This window comes from Aotus nancymaae, unplaced genomic scaffold (assembly GCF_030222135.1).
Source record: "Aotus nancymaae isolate 86718 unplaced genomic scaffold, 86718_ANA_hifiasm-v0.15.2.pri h1tg000040l, whole genome shotgun sequence".
In the NCBI taxonomy this organism is placed as follows: domain Eukaryota; kingdom Metazoa; phylum Chordata; class Mammalia; order Primates; family Aotidae; genus Aotus; species Aotus nancymaae.
This window is the reverse complement of record NW_026988454.1, coordinates 15,500,488-15,520,349: the sequence shown is the minus strand read 5'-3', so window position 1 is coordinate 15,520,349 and position 19,862 is coordinate 15,500,488. Positions and strand designations below refer to the sequence as shown.

At 39.3% G+C, this 19,862-nt stretch overlaps 1 protein-coding gene across 17 annotated transcripts in view; it reads right to left on the bottom strand.

Annotated features, from left to right (window-relative positions):
• Positions 1-19,862, bottom strand: part of SYNE1 (spectrin repeat containing nuclear envelope protein 1) — a 521,352-nt gene that overhangs the window by 273,242 nt on the left and 228,248 nt on the right. For all 17 annotated transcript variants that reach the window (XR_010336584.1, XM_064360559.1, XM_064360560.1 and 14 more), the window contains 10 exons: positions 18,695-18,796; positions 15,631-15,834; positions 14,122-14,329; positions 13,104-13,216; positions 11,245-11,450; positions 9,965-10,120; positions 5,735-6,026; positions 4,743-4,915; positions 1,559-1,868; positions 166-330 (listed from right to left, as the gene is read on the bottom strand). Coding sequence is in view for 16 of the 17 variants with exons in the window: in XM_064360559.1 (XP_064216629.1) it covers positions 166-330; positions 1,559-1,868; positions 4,743-4,915; positions 5,735-6,026; positions 9,965-10,120; positions 11,245-11,450; positions 13,104-13,216; positions 14,122-14,329; positions 15,631-15,834; positions 18,695-18,796 (1,929 nt within the window). In the remaining variant the exon portion in view is untranslated. The remainder of the gene's footprint in view (positions 1-165; positions 331-1,558; positions 1,869-4,742; positions 4,916-5,734; positions 6,027-9,964; positions 10,121-11,244; positions 11,451-13,103; positions 13,217-14,121; positions 14,330-15,630; positions 15,835-18,694; positions 18,797-19,862) is intronic.

Here is a 19,862-nt window from a genome sequence, read left to right as displayed (position 1 = left end):
TATGTTTAGAATCAGTGAGGCATGAGGTAATAAACACCATCATATAGAAAACAGGAAGGCAAGATTTGAAATAACAGAATCTTATCCACAAAATACTTATCAAAAGTACGTTGTACTCAAGAAGGAATAAAGCAATGTAGATACAGCATCTGCTCATTTTCTGACCTTAATTTTTGACAACTTTTTCTGGGTGGCTGATGAATCTCCAGACATATCTGACCACCGGTGAAGTTCTTCCTTGGCTGAATGGAGCCAATCTGTAAACTCCTGGACTGCATCTAAATACATTAGATGGTCTTTCACAATCTCTTCCACTTTCCTCATTTTTTCCTAGTAAACAAAGAAATGGCTACCTTAACAGTAATCCTTTTGAGAACATGAAATCAGATAAGACAACATGCCTGATAGAAGTCTCTTAATAAATCTCAGAAAATTTCATTCTTGTTCTTGAATTTTCTCTGAATATAATAGCTTAAAACTATCAAATTTAACTCTTTGGAAAAGCAACTAGTTTCCTGTAAGCTTACCGTTTTCTACCTTAGTATGGAAATCTATGCTTAATGTATGTTGGCTAACATCCCTCACTAACAATCCACTTAATAATTACTATGATATTCATTCTTATTAAAGCAATTATTTGTTAGTTTGCTGTACAGCATTTTGCTCAGCACTTTAAATACATTTGCTTATTTAATCTTCACAACAGTCCTGTGCAGAAGATACCATTATTATCATCATGTTATAGGAAAAGACGCTCAAGCTTAGAGAGGTTAGGTAACGTGTAATCATGGCCAAAGTCACACATTCAAAAGTGTCAAAGCCAGAATTCAAACTTACATCTTTCTGACTTGAGTCATAGCTCTTAATCATTACCAAGATGAAAATGAAGATAAAGAAGCACATCTGTTAATAATTGTAGTGTCAACAAGAGAAGGGTTAGTTCCCAACAAGGTGAACCAAAGGAAGGAAAAAGCAGAAAACAACAAAAACTTTCTCCCTAAATTACTATAATATTTACAAATATACCAAAGAATAATTATGAAGGAAATGAAAGATTCATATAGAGAATTAGAAAGATATTTTTGATATTATATAAAGGAGTTTATACTTTCGAATATAGAAAAATACAGTTTTACTAAGATGAGAGATGAATACAATATTTTGTACATGATTGAATCTTGGAAGTAAATAGATTTGCATTTAATATAACAAATATAAGTGCAGCAAAAGAGAAAAACCTTTAAACAGTGACATTTGATGTACAGAGTAGATAGATAAGACTAAAAAAGTAGACAAAGAAAATAAATAAGGAATAAAGAGGAATCTCAAGATCGCAGAAAGAGAAAAATGCATAGGCATTTATAGTAAGAAATTATCTTTCTGTAATATCCATTTACTGAATGTATAAATAGTTTTAGAGCAGCCAATCCTCCAACAATTTAATCCAGTTTCTTTTTACCTGAGCCTGACCTTGGCAACAGTCATTATATTATTAATATAAAACAATATATTACATTAATGTATTGTAAAGCATCTATTTTCAATACAAAGCACTAACCTTGGCAACAGTCATTATATCAGTAAACTGTGTTTTCAGCTCCTCTTGAGCTGTGTCCTTGAAAGACTCATCCTCTGTCTTCTCGTAGAGCTCCCTGGACTTTGCATTTAGACGGTGAAGGGCTCTGGAATGATCTTCCGCCTCAGACAGGACGGACTGGAGATGGTCAAGCAGGGCGAACTTCTCTTTCAGACCTGGCTGTGGTTGTAAGGGATGTTCTACTTTTTGATCCACTGATTCCATCCACTGCTCCAACTGGTTTTTCCTCTCTAGATAGTCATTCCATTGGCTAATTATAGACTCTAAAGTGCTAGAATTAATGCACATATTAACAAAAATGAGTTATCTTGACATCTCTGGTGAAGACCAATCTCAAGGCTAGACATTCATGCCAATTATTTTACTGAATGCTACTGGAAGTGATGAAAATGCTGCTTTTGAGTGCAGGGAGAAACACTACCTCTCTGATTCCTCAGATCCTCACTACAGGTCCCTTGAACGAAGTAAATCAATATTAAAACATGAAGTAAGAAGTTGTGGTCATACATGCATCTGGAATTTGTTTTCCAAATGCTAACTGTCCTAAATGAACAGACACATTTACATGTTATGTTGTTGAAATTCGGCACTGGAACATCAATGAAATTTTATTTCACATAAATCAGTTCTTAATTTTCTTGGGATTATTAATAGTTTATCTTATTAAAATCAGATGGTGATTATTTGTTGACTGGAATTCAAAATCCAAGGTGTCCTTCCCGAGTAAATGATATATCACTAGGTTGATTTTCATTTAGGGACACACACACACACACACAATATACAGTGCTTTTGTGTCGAATATGTGAATGAATGCTCAAGTATTGATGAGAAAAATAGTCACAAATATAATAGCTTTCTAGATAGTCAATCAAAAGGCTCTCCAGACTGGCATTTAGGAAAAATCCCTCCATTATGAAGCGTTAAAACTATTCTAAACTTATCTGCACTGATTTCCACAGCCCCCCTTACATACAAGTCTATGAACCTGAAATTAAAATCCTATGGTAAATGAACATCCAGCATTGGCTCAAACTGCTGCTTTTGCATCCATGGAACCTCATCAAGCAGGTTTTAAAGTCCTGCCTGTTCCTCAAATAATTTTCTAAAAAGTCTCCCATCCTTTTTTTTAAATACAGAGTCTCACTCTGTCACCAAGGCTGGAGTGCTGTGATGCAGTCATAGCTCACTGCAACCTCTGCCTCCCAGGATCAGGTGATCCTCCCACCTCAGCCTCCCAAGTAGCTGGGACCACAAGTGCGTGCCACCACACCTGGCTAATTTTTGTATATATTTTTTTATTTTGACCGTGAATTCAATAATTTTTGCATTTTCTGTAAAGACATAGTTTCGTCCTGTTGCCCAGACTAGTTTCAAAATCCTGGGCTTAAGCAATCCACCTACCTCAGCTTCCCAAAGTGCTGGGATTACAGGCATTAGCCACCAAGACTCTGCATCCTTCTACAGCCCCACAGTGCATTTTGAAAACTGTTATAATATGGTCTGAGTCAGAATACTCCAAAATACATCCTATGCTAGTTCTGAGCTTTTAGAGGGCAAAAACCTTTCTGTTTTGTTTCATTATCTTAACAAAATACTTTGAACACTGCTATTACTCAATATGTCACTGTCAAATTTAACTTCTTGCTGAAATAGTGGAGTCAAAGACCAGAGTCTGCTTCCTGCATGTAACATCTTATTCTAACATCTGAAAATATCTACCCATATTCCTGTGAACTTTTAGGAAACTGGTCTAAGCCAAGCCTCGGGAAGCTTAGTTCATGCTCCGGCAGTCTATGATATAGAGTAAGACAACTACAGCATCTGATGTTTTTTCTTTGCTGACCATTGTGAGTTATTACTAAGACGCAAAGTCCTGCTGACTTTGAGAATTGCTGCCTATGCTCCATATTAAAGGAAAAAACAACAAAACCAAACAAAACCTCCAAACTGTTAGTTGTAACCAGGAATTATTGTTTACATTGCTGTGGATAGCTGCAGCGTTATTTCTGTTTTGCTTTGTCATGAACTTGAATCTTCTTTAAACATTTTTTAAAATTTTTATCTTAGGTTCAAGGGTATATGTGCAGAGTAGATATACAGGTAAACTTGTGTCATAGGGGTTTGTGGTAGAGATTATTTTATTACTTATGTACTAAGTCTCGTACATGACAGTTATTTTTTTGCTGCTCCTCTCCCTCCTCCCATCTGCAACCCTCAAGGAAGCTCCAGTGTCTGTTATTGTCTTCTTAGTGTGAAATTTAATCTTCTAATCATCTATTTTGTTATGATCACATTGGGCGCCACGGTTGTCAATGATCTAAGAGGATGTCACACCTCCAGAATATGGCTCTTTTTTACTGTAATTCTGACTGATGGTCATTTGTTCAACAAATGAGCCAGATTATTTATGGATACTCTGAGAAGAGGGAGGTAGGTAGAAATCCCCCACTTATAATTGCAACAACAACAAATACACTACCTGGTGTCACAGTCGAGGGTTTCCCTACTTCCTCATCAGTGTCTGGTACAGGTGATTATCAACAGAGCCCTACGGGCTGGGCTCTATTCTGGATGGGCTGATGGTTGCTTGTGTGAAAACATTCCACACTTTGCAGGACATGAGCTGTTTGTGCCTCAGTCACTAAATGCCAGGGATATTCCCCCATCACTGTGACAGTTAAAACTACCCTACACAATTCCTATAACGCAAATGGGGGTGGTATGACTTCTAGTCGAGGAACACATTTACAATTAAGCTCAACAGCTGCAAACAGCTTAATTTTCCACATGTTCCTTAAGCTAAAATGTATTCAAGTGATTAAAGAACCATATATTCTTGCTTTGATGGCTTTTAAGGAGATGTTTTGCTGAACCCATGTCATGTAAGATTCCATGAGAGATAATAAGGGAGATTTAAACATTTTTAAAATGCAACAAGAACATAGAAACAAAGCAAGCTAACAAGCAAAAACCAGTCATCACCCTGTGGAAAACACAACTTAGACAAAGACAGGCATACATACAACCAGCTAAAGTAACATACTTGGGAATTCTAACCCAGGTGACCGCGGCACTGCTCCACCATTTTATGAAGTCACTGCATTGGACTTAGGCAAACAAACACTAAAAATAGGTTCTGTACCTCTGAGCGTGGACGGAGGAGCTCATGATGTCAGCCCACACTTCTTTAAGGGTCTCTAGCTGTGTCTGAATCACCCTCTGACCTTCTTTGTTGCTACTTCTCAAGGCCTGTTCCCCCTTGCCGATGGCCATATTCAACATAACTTCCCCTTCACCTTTCATCAGGAGAATATCCTGGAAAGGGAGAAAGAATACTCGTCAGTAGGAATGTAAAAACTTTCTTCTATTAAGAAAAGAAAGGTAATGTTTTCCTTAAGAATTGAGGTAGGAATACTTTACTTACCTTAAAATGAAAACAACAAACTCTGGGTCCTATTGCAATATACTTAAAATTAGGTTTCTGGGAGTCTAGGAGTCAAAGATTAATTCCAATATAAATTCTTAGAAAACTTTTGGCCACTAACCTAGAAAGTATAATTGTATTGACTTCAGTTTCAAAGCGTCAAAATAAATTCTTTTGAAAATGAAGACAACCCTGTCTAAAATCCAACAGTCCCCTACACTAATTGCCTGGCAAATTTCTCTCTTTCAAGGTCACCTTCATTGACTATCCTCTGGGTTGGTAATCTCCTCTGTGTTTTCAATATACCCTTGATGGCTTCAATCACGGCCTCTGCACACACTCTGTATTGAAAGTAACAATTGACAGGTTGGTGTCTTCCCCTAGACTGAACTCCTAGAAAACGGGGCCTAACCTTTATCTCTATATTCCCAGCAACTTGCAGAGTGCTTGGAGCAGAGTAGATATTCAATAACGCTTGCTGAATATTTACTAAATCAAATTTAAAATTATTTAAAGCTATTAAAACAAAAATGTTTCTTTACGAAGGGGAAAAATGTTACTTCCATATCCTTTTTGCCCAATTTCTCCATTTTGCCCACACAATCCTCATTTAGAGCCTTACAGAACAATTAGGACACAACATGAGTGCCTGTGAATCTAATCAAATGAGGGTTCAGCAGTTGTCATTATCCGGCTGGTGTCGCACGTACCTGTATTTGTGACAGCCGTTTCTCCAAGGTGTCTTTGCTCCCAAGAGTACTCTCTGCACAGGCCAGTCTGTCCTGAATTGCCTTCACCCAGGACCACATGCTCTGCAGTGCTTCCTCCAGGGCTTCATGCTCCTGCAGGGCTACCTGGCAGCTCCGGAGTTTCTCTTTGGTCATTCTAAGTAGGTTCTGGTGGCTCGTGAGGAGCTGGGAACACAGGCGGCCCTCCTGCCCGGCACCATGGCCTTCCTCACTCAGAAGTTGCCCTCTCTGGGAAAGCTTATCAAGAGACTCTCTGAAAAAAAGAAAAGAAAATTAGTTCTGACATTCTGGAGTGCAGGGAAGCAACAAATGATTGTTGATATTGGAGCGGTAACCAGACACAAGCTCATAGCTGACATGCCTTTTAAATAAAGATGCTGGGAACTGGCCTGGCTATTTCATTCTCTTATGATCTCTCTTAATGTTGTCAGTACCCATTGGGGGATACCATTCAGTCTGTGCTGTGCCTGCATCCAAATAGCAGTGGTGGAACCTACTGTATTACTTACCGTATTTTCAGAAATTCAATTCAGAAAATGGGCCCAGCTGCCTCTCCAGGCTTCTCTGTAGCATCTCTCCATTACTATTTAATTGTCAGATGATGAAAACTCCCTGAAATTCTCAAAATCCCTGCTGTCTTGTAGCTACATGGAGATTCCTCCTTCATGAAAACCCTTCTGCTCAGCACTGTTGCATTCTTAGTTGCCTGTTCAGAGCTCCGCGCAGCCATCACAATCCCAAGAGGATCCAAGCCAACTCAGGGTGGGAGGAGAGTGTGGGATCTCTTTGTGCCCTCTGCTCCTTGTCTTGCTCTATCGCCTCATATACCGACTATTTCAATCATAAGGGTTTCACTTTCTAAAAGCTAGGGACATTATACTCATCTTATGTTCCCAAGACCCAACACAATATTGTGCAGAGACTGGGTGGGGAAAAAAAATGTTCTTTCGAAAAGCCGTTGTAAGAGTGCTTCTGAGTTTACTGGTTATACCTTGGGTATTGAGCTTATTTAAGTTTGGAGCCATGTTAATTGGATCAAGGGAAAAATGTAATCACCATGTGGCTTGGTTGGTTTTATCCCATTTTACAGAGTTCTGAATTCTTTTTTTTTTTTTTTTGAGACAGAATTTTGCTCTTATTGCCCAGGCTGGAGTGCAATGGTGTGATCTCAGCTCACTGCAACTTTCACCTCCCAGGTTCAAGTGATTCTCCTGCCTCAGCCTCCCAAGGAGCTGGGATTACAGGCATGTGCCACCATGCCCAGCTAATTTTGTATTTTTTGTAGATATGGGGTTTCTCCATGTTGGTCAGATTGGTCTTGAACTCCCAACCTCAGGTGATCCACCTGCCTCAGCTTCCCAAAGTGCTGGGATTACAGGCGTGAGCCACTGTGCCTGGCCTGCAGAGTTCTGAATTCTTATCCATGCATTTACTGAGAAAAGCCCAGGATACCAGAGAGGATCATAGGGATGTCTTAACATAAACTGTTGTGACTACTAGAAAAAGAATAGAACGTGAATCTCTCATGAAAATTGAATGTTTCAAATTTTTTTTAGAGTGGCCACTATGGAAATATATCCTGTGGACCACCCTGAGATATACAAAGAGTTATACAACAAGACACCTACTCTGTAACAAATTGCACATCCTGCACATGTACCCTGGAACCAATAAAATAAAATGAAATAAAAAACTTGTAATCTGTTTGGTGAGACAAGAAGGTGGCTTAAGCAATGATGTCAGTTAAATAATAATTCAAGACAAGAGATTTCCCTTCTTACTATGAGATGAATTGCTTAATGCATGATAAAAAATCCATGAGTCTTAAGCTGAGGTATTTTATACAGGGCATCTCCTTAAAATATTGGAAATAGAGAAAATATAATGATGGAAAAAATCTAGAAGACTAGGAGGAGCAAGCAGCAAGCCAGTGAGAGAAGTCAGGTGGCCCAGTGAGAGAAGTCAGGTGGCCCAGTGAGAGAAGTCAGGTGGCCCAGTGAGAGAAGTCAGGTGGCCCAGTGGAGAACCTGAGTGACCAGAATGGTGTGTTAGGATTGTCTGCAGAAGTGGACAGGCTGGAGGGAAAGAACCCAGAAACAAGCACATGTAAGGTCTCCAAGCAACTGGTCCCGGAATTTCAGAGAGTGAAACTGCAAGAAAGATTGCATGCTTATCGATGCAAAAAAAAAAAAGTTGCAATTATTAGAAAAACAACGAGGAATATAAAAGACCTTGAATTTGCTGTTGAAGTTTATTTGGGCCACTTTCTCTAATGGAGTTTTGCTGTAATGATGACAGGAGAAACAGATACAGAGGAAGGCAATGAGCAGCCTGTAGAGAAGAAATGAAAGTTGAGAATATGGAAAGCCATTTAAAAAGTCTGGAAGAAGAGAAGTAGGTCTGGGTGTGTTATATTGTATCTAGACACGAGTCAACATTTAAAAAGCAAAATTTAAGTGCAATGTAATTTTCAGAAAGTTATTTGGTTGGAATGATGTTATTATTGTGTTAATTCAGTGAACATTTTCTGTTTTTCTGGCACTATACTAGGTAACAAATAGAAAATGATATAGTTCTTAAGTCCTTGATCTTGGGGAACTCATAGTTGGAAACTGGGGTGCATGGAGTAAACGAAGAGCTTACACTATAGTAAGGGCTCACAGAGATGGTCCAACGTATTTCAGGGACAATTTAAAATAGTCATCAAACTAGCACACCCACAAGTAGTCATCAGCATGGGTTCTCTTGTGCATTTGTTTGTATGTTTGTTTTTCAAGACAAGGAATACTGGGCATGTTTCACTAAAAAGCGGACTCAGTGGGAACAGAGAATGACTATGATTTCAATTCAGGATTTTTTTTTAAATACTTTAAGTTCTGGGATACATGTGCAGCATGTGAAGGTTTGTTACATAGGTATACATGTGCCATGGTGGTTTGCTGCACCCATTAACCCATCATCTACACTAGGTATTTCTCCTAATGCTATCTCTCCCCTAGCCCCTCATACCCTGACAGGTCCTGGTGTGTGATTTTCCCCTCCCTGTGTCCATGTGTTCTCATTGTTCAACACCCACTTATGAGTGGGAACATGAGCTGCTTGGTTTTCTGCTTTTGTGTTAGTTTGCTGAGAATGATGGTTTCCAGCTTCATCCATGTCCCTGCAAAGGATATTAACTCATACTTTTTTATGGCTGCATAGTATTCCATGGTGTGTATGTGTGACATTTTCTTTATCCAGTCTATCACTGATGGGCATTTGGGTTGGTTTCAAGTCTTTGCTATTGTGAACAGTGCTGCAATAAACATACATGTGCATGTGTCTTTATAGTAGAATGATTTATAATATGATGGTTTCTGACTTATTTGATCAAGCAGAGGGGGCGTCATCCTCTTCTGCTTCTTATGTAAATGCACTGGCTCTTTAAGAGGAAAGTTAAGGAAGCCCAAGGAGCCAAAGCCAAGCTGCACTTCTCCTGTGGAAATATCTTCCAATGGAGAGAGTGAGTGAGTGAAAATGCCAGAAATGGAGCACAAATCTGGGAGCAAAGCCCTGAACGTGGCAGGGTCAAAAGCACACATCAGGGAACTTTGCCTGGGAAAGGAGCCAGAAATGTTTTCTCAGTGGGAAGCAATGAAGAGATAAATACTGTAGTTGGGAACAGAAACCACAAAGTCAGACTTGACCATACCTTTCACTTTATTAAGGTTACAAGGATGGATAGGTGGGAAATGGAACGGGACTCTGAAATGTGTGAATAACATATGGAAATTGAGATCTATGGCACTCATTTTTTTAATCTTTACAGTCACTGTGAATGTGTGGTTTTCTTTCCTTTCTATCAGCTTCACATTATGCTAATTAATCCTCAAAATAACCCCAGGGAGGAAAGTACAGTATTATTAACACAATGTTTAAAGGCTAAAATCAAGAGTGACGAGATAAGTGACCTGCCCAATTTCTTGAACAAACTGGAGGTGGATCTGGAATGCAGATGAACTTCTTACTTCCATCCTGCACCCTCGCCAGAATGCTGCACTGCTGCAAAAAGCAGCATGATCATTTGTATTCTAGACATTCAAGGACAGGCACAAACCAACTAATCAACCAATCAAAACCAAGCCAAACAACCAAGCAACTCGTCTAAAACATGGTAAGAGGTAAAGGACCTGTTCCATTTCTGGACCATACCTTGCAGCCAGCAGTTCTCCCAGAAACATTTCAACTTTATGAACTTCGTTTTTCTTCTCAGGAATGTGCTGTTTACTCTCTCCCAAGTTTTCTGTATTTAGCCTTTCTTCCATTTCATGGATCCATAAGTTCAGTTTTCTGTGCTGATCTTCAAAGCTAGGGAAAACAAAATGCCTTAGAGAAATTCTTACATGCTTGTTATAATAAATTGGTTTTAATAGCTGAAGTCACAATCCCTTTTAAATGACAGTTAAGAACTCATAAATTTTCAAGTTATAAAAACAAAACAAAATATAACTCAACAATTAACCCATCCAAATTATCACTTATTTTAGTAACAAAGTGACAGTCATGACAATTTCTTTTGAGATCCAAGCAGGAAAAGAATCATCTCATCTAGTTGAATTGATTTCATAGCTGGTAATTGCCCAAAAGATCACATTGCCATGTCAAGTGTGCACTTAGTTTCGTGTCTTACTATGAAGACCCCTGAATTGGGGCCAGTGGAGATGAACTGATTTCATAGCTGGTAATTGCCAACAAGATAACATTCTCATGTCAATGTACACTTAATTTTGTGACCTACTACAAAGACCCTTGAGTCAGGGCCAGTGAATAAGAAGGGCAGTGGAAGCCCTGGGGAGAGAAGGGAAGGTGGCCTCTGTGTCTTTGTTTCTTAAGGGATTTTTAAACATAGGTCAAGAGCTCTAAGTTTTGGAAACAATGTAAGCTCTCCAAGAAAGCTGGACAAGAGTCAGGCAAATTATTCTGCCATCAGAAAGGCAATTTGATTATGCTGACATCTTTTCTCACCCTAGTCATAAGTGGCTTTTTCTCTCCTTCTAATTGTACATTCACCATAATGACATATATTTCTTATTGGAATCTAGATCCACAGAATTCAATAGTTGTTTTCTGCTATGACTCTATCCCAGATGAAGTGGACACAAGGAAAGGCCTTGGATAATCTAAAGATGGAAGTGTCAGAGCTTTACATATTGGGTTAACCAAATAAACAAAAATTATATGCATTTATATAATTTTCAATGACTAGTAAATGTAGTTTTTTGTTTTCTCTATATTAAAAAAAGCCAAGTGATAACTTCAGAGTCTGAAAATTGATTATTGTCCTAGTATCAACTTGTACTTATGATCAAAGCTTATTATAATTTAAACTCACAGTTTCAAATATTATTTGTTTATTCACATGACTCTTTTCTCTAAGCCTTTAAAAACACACTTGGTGTATGATGAAATCTGTATTTATTAAAATAACCTACCTGCCAAGTTCTGAAGCACAGTCTTGAAGAGTCTGTTTATCTTTAAGGCATTGTTTCAGAAATGCTTGAAACTCTTCGTTGGCCTTTGTGATTTGTTCCTGAATGCTACTGACAATTTGTTTAGACAAATGTGCATACAAAGTTTGTCCTTCTTGAGTCACCGCATCAAGTTTGCTCTGCCCATCACTGACTGAGTCCAAAATGTTCTGTTTCAGGAAATAAAGGTATTACCTACCTCAGGCCGAGGTAATAGGTGCATGGAACTATTCACTACAATTGTGAGCTGAAATAGTAGAGCAGGAGAAGAAAGACAGAGTCCAAAGGAAAAAAGCTTAACAAGGCCAGAGTAAAAATGATGCATACAACTGGATCTAGCCAAGGCTCCTGATTGAGAATGGTGTCAGCTAGTCACTGGGACCACTGAGGACGAGGTGTGAACAAGGTCGAACTGGAATCAAGGATGTTCTCACCAAGGTCTTGTTCTCAGTCTCTCCCCATTCTCACTGTCCCAACGTAGTCCAGGTTCCACCATCTCTCTGGGTTCATGTGAGATCCTCTAGCTGGTTAGCTGCCTTCAGCCCCTCCCCTGATCCACCAGGCATACAAAATTCTCAGGTCCTTTCTGTTACTGGTCTGCATCTCTTTCTTGGAAAACTTATGTTGGGAAGGGCTTCAACAAAGCAAAAGAATTCCAGAATCCAGGACTAACTCTGCCTCTCCCCAGAGCTCTAGAGTGGCATCCCAACTGTTACTCAAACATTTCTTTGAGGAGTTTGCTACCTCTCAAGCTTAAAAGGAGATAATTCTACATCTGAATTCTCCGCACCTCCTGCAAAACCGGTTTCCTTTACTATAACAATCTTTCTACCATAGCTTCTAACCTAATGGATTATCAACATCATTTTTATCCCCATTAGGCCACAAAATCCTCATAGTTCTCATTAGTTTTTAAAAATGGTTTCTGTTAGCTGGGCATGGTGGCTTACGTCTGTAACCAGCACTTTGGGAGACTGAGGTGGGTGGATCATTTGAGGTCAGGAGTTTGAGACCAGCCTGGCCTACATGGTGAAACCTCGTATCTACTAAAAATACAAAAATTAGCTGGGCATGGTGGCACCCGCCTGTAATCCCAGCTCCTCGGGAGGCTGAGACAGGAGAATCACTTGAACCCAGGAGGCGGAGGTTGCAGTGGGCTGAAATCATGCCACTGCACTCTAGCCTGGGTGACAGAGCAAGACTCCATCTCGAAAAAAATAGAAATATTTCTTTTTACAATACTTAACATAGTGCTTTACTTGGATTAGCCGCTTCACAAGCTTGGCCAAAATCTAACTTGGGCCTATTCTTCTGTAAATCATTTCTTAACTCTGCTTCACCATGGCTTTCTCCTTCCTGAGTTCATATAGTTTCAGTCAGTAAAACCTATAAAACCTGTAATATCTATTACTTTAGTTTGAATATATCCTATCTCTAAATATAGACCATAAGATACTAAAACACACAAACAGAAACCATGTCTTCTTTTTAAAACTCCTCCACGATAGTCATAAAACATAGATACAATTATTATACTCTAATTGTTATAAAATTAAAACTAGGTTTAGTTTAGAATGAGTTCCAAAGAATGGTCAATAGGCTAAAAAGAGAGAGGAAAGGGATCTGGAAATTTTGTAGCCCCGACTTATTTTTTCAACATACTTATCATGTTATCTATATCCTCTGACTCAATAACCCTAATTCTGTTAGGGAAGCGGAAAAGATTGGCTCAAATAAAGTTTGGGAAATGAGATAAGTTAGGTCTGGCTTCAGGTACTTGAGTGCAGTTTGGGGAGGAGGAAAAAGAATGCCAGCTTCTATACCTGAAGATCTTGGAGCTTTGCTTCTAGAACCTTGCTGTCACCAGTGCGATCTGATGATTCTTTTGCTGCTGCCTTTGCTCCCAAAAACCATTCTTGGAATTCCTGCATAGACTCTTTTGAAAGAAAAAAAAAATCAGGAGTAAATGCAAAACACTGAATGAGCTCCCAAGATTACCACAATGAATTATTTCTGGCCTTTAGCCTATCTCCTCTTGCCTTACAAAATATTCCAGAAAGAAAATGGTAATATATAAAGTAATACAGTATGATCTACAGCCATGAATGTTCATGGTAGAATTGAGAAGTTACCTCAGAAGAAAGACTAAAAAGAAACGTATATTCCTGGAACGTCTAATTTCCCATTGTGTTTTTTCTTTTGGTAAAGAAAAATAATTAATTGCCTGAATATGTAAAAGTGCAAGGAGAGAAATGCTCCAGGGACATTTAAATGGAGAAATACTCCATTTAAAGTCATTTTAATGTCACAGGGAGGAACGTCCTCCTCTTTCTAAGTTGACTTGGGGAGGCATGATGGATCCATGTCAGGCACAGCCGTAGGGGGAGCAGAGGCAGGGCCACAGGACCGGCAATTTCCTGGACCATATGGCTGCCCCTGTTTCATGGCTTCAACTAAGGTCCACGTTGATTGTGTCCCTTCATCATAGTGTAAAAAATTTCAACAGTTGTTTGAACAGTGGCTGCTGTCCACTTGAAAAGTGGAAGTAATTTTCCACACACATGAGTTACACGTAGAAAATGCAAATGAAATTCAGAGGCATCAAAATGGTGGACTCTTGCTTTCTCAAGAAAAAGAGGAAAAAGAAAGGAAAAATTCTGCCTACTGTGAGAGCCCCCAAGCACAGCACTTCTCTCACTCAAATCTCAAAGCACAAATGAATTTGAAATGATACTCTTCTGGAAAGTTTCCTCAAACTTTTGCTGGCAGTTTCTAGGCAGCATTTGGTTTGGATTCTTTCTTGGAAACAAACTACTCACGCTAGGGCCCCTCAGAACTCACCACTAAAGTGTTTTTCCAGAGAGTCCTGCAGGCTGGCCTGGGTTTTGGAGCACAACTGGCTCACAGCTTCGTGTTTCTTTATCAGACCAGTCATTGCACGGCCCAGGCTCTCCAACTCTGCTGAGTGGTACTTGCGGCACAAGCTATTGAGATTTTCTTGTGTAGAGCTGATGTTGCTTTGTTGACTTTGGAGTTCTTTTTGTATATCCTACAGAATAAAAGTATATTATGAAGGATATTCATAACTTGAGAGAAATATTCCATTTACTCCACTAGGGTACTTTTTTACAATCTAAAATTGACATTGTTGAATCCACTCCATGGTGTATACATTTTGGTGCAAGTCTTTGAGTATTTGTACTAGATCTGTATTGATTCTTTCAGACTTTTGCCCAGTTTTCCTTGGGAATAAACAGCTGTTGGGAAGTGGTTAGAAGGAGATGCACAGTATAGCATTTCAAGCAAACTGAACAGGTCCTTAGAGATTCCAGTCCATGATTTTATGTTTAGTTAATAGATTAGAGACAATCACAGTTCACATTCTTCAGTGGGTCACTTGAACTTTGTTTCAGAGTCACAAGCCTACCAAAAGCACCAGTAGTTAATTAAAAAAAAAAAAAAGACCTTAGTTTCAAGTACAGTAAGGAAATACGCTAAAAGAGAACAAATTGCATTTGTTGAAAAGTCAACTCAATGCATATCCTTTACAGATAGCTGATTAGGAATATTTTCTATTAATATGGACAGAAAACATGAAAATGGGCCAGGTATGGTGGCCCACACCTATAATCCCAACACTTTGGGAGGCTGAGGCCAGTGGATCACTTGAGGTCAGGAGTTTGAGACCAGCGTAGTCAACATGGTGAAACCTCATCTCTACTAAAAATACAAAATTTAGCTGGGTGTGACGGTGGGCACCTGTAACCCCAGCTACTGGGAAGGCTTCGGTAGGAGAATCACTTGAACCTGGGAAGGGGGTTTGCAGTGAGTCCAGATTGTGCCACTGCACTCTAGCCTGGGTGACAGAGCAAGAGTCTGTCTCGAAAAATAAAAAAATAGAAAACATGGAAATGGAATGTTTTCTCAACTCCTTCTTTTCAAAAAATATACATTATCTGGATGAAAGCAGTCATAGTGACCAATAAATATAAATAAGTGATTAAAAAAACTATAGAATACTCAAGTTTGAAAATTTGTGGAAGTCAAATAATTCTTCCACAGGCTTCACCCTTTTACCGAAAAGAAGAAAACACTTTGAACAAGCATAGACTACGAGCGAGCGCCACAGCAACACATGCTTTCTAGTTTCAAGGTATTCATTTTTGATTTCTGAACACCTGCATTCAGTTCTTTGCTTACTTTGCTGTGTTCAGTGTCATAAATAAGTTGGTCTGGTGTTCATATGGGTAACTGAGAGCAGAGGTTATATTTTTGATTACAGTCACCACAAAACAGGAGAACTACTATCACCATTTGAATGGAAGCACTTACGGATAGTTTATTACCTACCTTGACTTTTTTCAATCCTTCACAAGTCTCAGTTTGGGCACAGTTCATCAACGATTCTTCCACTTTTGTGAGCCATGTTGTTATGTCATTAATAAATTTCTCCACTTGTGTACTTTGAGCAGTGAAATCCTTCAAGGTTCCTTTTGCTACTTCAGTTACTTCTTTTGCATGCTCCAGTTTCTGCCTTAAGTCTGCTTCTATAAACTAAATATAAAGCAAGATTTCATTAAAATCTAAGAAGACCAGAAGCATACTCATTCGGTAGAAATTCTGTTCATGTGCGGCTTAATTGTTAAAATCACACAAGTCTCATCACGGAAGCCAGCTCCAATGTTAATATGCCTTTCCAAGAAGGAAAATCAAAGGACACAGTTGCCAAAAATATAAAGTGATGGGAAAATAGAAAGAGTAAGGATTATGTTAACAATGGAGGTGAAAGTGGCAGCTCTAACTGAGGTTCCAGGGAATATGTGAGATGGCATTCTGAAAGCAGAGCTAGACCTACCCAGAATTCCCTGGGGGTAACCAGAAACCTGATCTTGATTCTCCCTGGAAACACTTATTTTCCGCTCAGATATAACACTATCTGGGACAAACATCACTGTAGGATTTTATCACAAAGCAATTTTATTTTTGTCTTTACTGTCCCTTTAAAATATTCAGTAGAGCTAGTTCTCTTCTCCCTGGATGATACAGCTCAGGAGGGTCGACCTCTATGGCCCGATAGTAAAAGGACATATAGTCACTATACATTGAAAAACAGTCTCAATTCCACAATTCAAACATCCTGGCCTATTTGGTAATATAAACTTTGAACTTAAATTGAAGGTTTTTATTTTTACCCCCGCCTCAGATCTGCTGGGAGCAGAAGCCCCACAGTGTGAAAGGGAGCAAATGTCTTTTTTTTCTTCCTCTGTTTTATTTCTATTCTGCCACCCTGTGTAAGGCTTCTTTCTCCTGTAGGCTTGGACTGGCAGGAGGCAGGTGAGGAGTTCTGACTCACTGGATGGGCATCTGTGCCTTCTAGGCCAGGTTAGGTTTCACATTCATTCCTTCTCCCATAGGACTTGGTCTATGGGGTTTTCTGACTTTTCTTATGCTTGGACTTCCCACTGAGGTTTTCTAGATGTGACAGTGCACTGTTCTTTGGCTCTTTACTTTCTCATTTCTCAGCCTGTAGGCCTTTCTTTAACTTCTCATTGCTAAGGTCTGTTCATCCTCCAGATAGCCTTCTTAGACCACCTATAACATCCTCACATGGTGACCTCTTCCTTTCCCTTCCTCTCATGGTTCATATTTGGGCCAAGTCACAATCTGGCATTCATCTCCAACTAACTCTGAGGTGCAGGTCCCCCACAAGCCATCATTTATCCTTTGGCAAATGTACCAGCAGTTAACCAGCCTGGATGTCACCTGAGGATTCTTGAGGGGTTAGAGGTCAGACTCCCATGCCTGCCAAATGCAGGGGACAAATGTCCTGTTCTCCAGGTGGCACTGCTGGAACCCTTCTGCCTTGAGGTAAGGTAAACCACTCCCTCACATCTTCCTTGAGTAATCATAGGGGTGTGTGTGTGTGAGTGTGTGCACACGCATGTGTGTGTGAGAGAGAGAGAAGGAGAGAGAGAGAGAAAGGAAGAAAGAGAAGACTAGAGTACACCAATAACTCTCTGAAGATCCTGCCTCAACTCTGCAAAAGTCCATCTGTTACCCATTGATATCCCCAACACAGGTGGCATGCATAAGGACTCTTATTTTCTTTTTGTATATGAATAGCACCTCCTTTGTGCCTTCTTACTTCACGTGAAACTTCTAGCATTCCTGTGCATGTATATCATCCCCAATGATACTGATGAACAAGCAGTCTCAGGTCAGAGCAAAAGCCTAACTGATCAACTAGATTGATTGCTTGGCCCAAAGGAGTAAATCAAAGACAAAGACACAAGAAGAAGAAGGAAAATGTAAAGAAAATTGACAAAAGTAGCAACAAATACAGAAGCTAAAGGGATGCAGTTGAATCCTGAGCCTGGAGCCAGTGGGGCTGGCAGCCGAAAGAGACCCACCATGCTGGATGCTTCCAGGGCTTGGGCACCGAGGAAGCGCAGGTTTTCTGACCAGTGATGATCTACCCTGGCCTGCTTCGTGGTTCCCATGGAATTGTGCCGTCTGAATGGCCGTGAAGGGAGGTTTACAGTGGTGATCCCTCTAAACTCAGTTCTTGAGTAACAGCATTAGGAAAATATCAATAAGAACATCAACATTCATAAGAGGAGTTTCTAGGCCAGGTACGGTGGCTCACACCTGTAATCCCAGCACTTTGGGAGGCCAAGGCAGGCAGATTGCATGAGCTTAGGAGTTCAAGACCAGCCTTGGCAACATGGTGAAACCGCCTGTGTACAAGAAATACAAAAAAATTAGTCTGGCATGCTGGTGCATACCTAGAGACCCAGCTCCCAGGGAAGCTGAGGTGGGAGGATCACTTGAGCTTGGAAGGCGGAGGTTGCAGTGAACCGAGACTGCACCACTGCACTCCGAGATTGTGACAGAGTGAGACCCTGTCTCAATAAATAAACAACCAACAACAAAAAACATAGGGGGTTCTGTTCCTGTCTAGACATCAAAGGGTCCCTGAGGTAACTTGGCTGATAATGTTTCTGAAATTCAGTAAGAAAAAAAAAGAACTACCATTATTATAATATTCAAGTTGGAAATATGCTATTAATACTAGCCCAAGGAATGCTAAAAGATATTAATATTTTGACCACCATGTCTGATAAGATCCACCTGTTTGCTCGGAATTATGGTGATGATAACAATGAGGACATATAAAGGATATATATATAGAGAGAGAGAGAGAGACAGAGAGAAATATATATTATTTATATATTTATAAATATATATTTACATACAAATAAATAAGTCTAAATTTATAAATTTATAAATATATTGATTTATGAATATATAAATATATATTTATTTATATACATATATATAGCGAGCGAGAGAGAGAGAGACAGAGAGAGAGAGTGAGGAAGTCTAGTATACAGTAGTTATTACAAATGCTTACCTGAAGGTCTGGCGGTGTTTCTGGATTTTTAGTTAATTTTTTAAGATCGTTAACTTTGGAATGCAGTTCTTCCAATCTCAATGCTTTGTTTTTAACTTCAGACTGCCAAAAGGGAAGAAACATAACTCATCAAAAACACTGACATGTTATATTTGGCATTTAATAATTTCAAGAGCTATCTTTGTCAAAATACCCCAACCGGTGTAATAATTTCAAGAGCTATCTTTGTCAAAATACCCTAAGCAGTGTAATAATTTCAAGAGCTAACTTTGTCAAAATACCCAGCCAGTGTAAAAAAGAAATCTGTTTCATTTTTCTGAAGTCTGTCACGATGTACGAATGTGGAAAATGTTACAATTAATGTTCACTTGGAATGTGGAGTGTGTAGAATTTTGTTTCTCTCCACTCCTTTTTATTAGGAAGAAAACCTCCTGGAAAAAAATTAAACACTGACCCAAAGTCTTGAGTCAGTGGGGATTTTCAATAGGCTAACTGTCATTTATTCATTAGCTTTAATATTACTGGTTACTATGGCAGCATGAAACTCTTAAATACACATTTCAAAGCAAATACACGTCAGGAGTGACTAATTACTCTAGACTAGGTGTAATATGCAAGAAACGTTCCAAATAAAAATTTAGGCTGGTTGCAGTGGCTCACGCCTGTTAATCCCAACACTTTGGGAGGTCAAGGTGGGTGAATCATCTGAGATCAAGAATTTGAGACCAGCCTGGCCAACATGGTGAAACCCCATCTCTACTAAAAATACAAAAATTAGCTGGGTGTGGTGGCGCGTGCCTGTAATCCCAGTTACTCGGGAGGCTGAGGCAGGAGAATTGCTGAACCCAGGAGGCAGAGGTTGCAGTGAGCCGAGATCGTGCCACTGCACTCCAGCCTGGCACCTGGCGAGAGAAGCAAGACTGTCTAAAAAAAAAAAATTAAAAAATTAAAATTTAAAGGATATTAAAGCAGAAACAGGTTAATTGAGAAATTGACATACAATATTTTGCCTTTTGTTCACCAACAGTGACATAAAGAAGAGGAAAGAACAATCAAAGAATTATTATTAAAGAAATGAGATGCTTTTAAACTTCATTAGTTATTCGAGGCCACAGAGGAGCATTTACTAAACTATTCCTCTCAAAAATGGTATTTTTGTGCTTTGTGG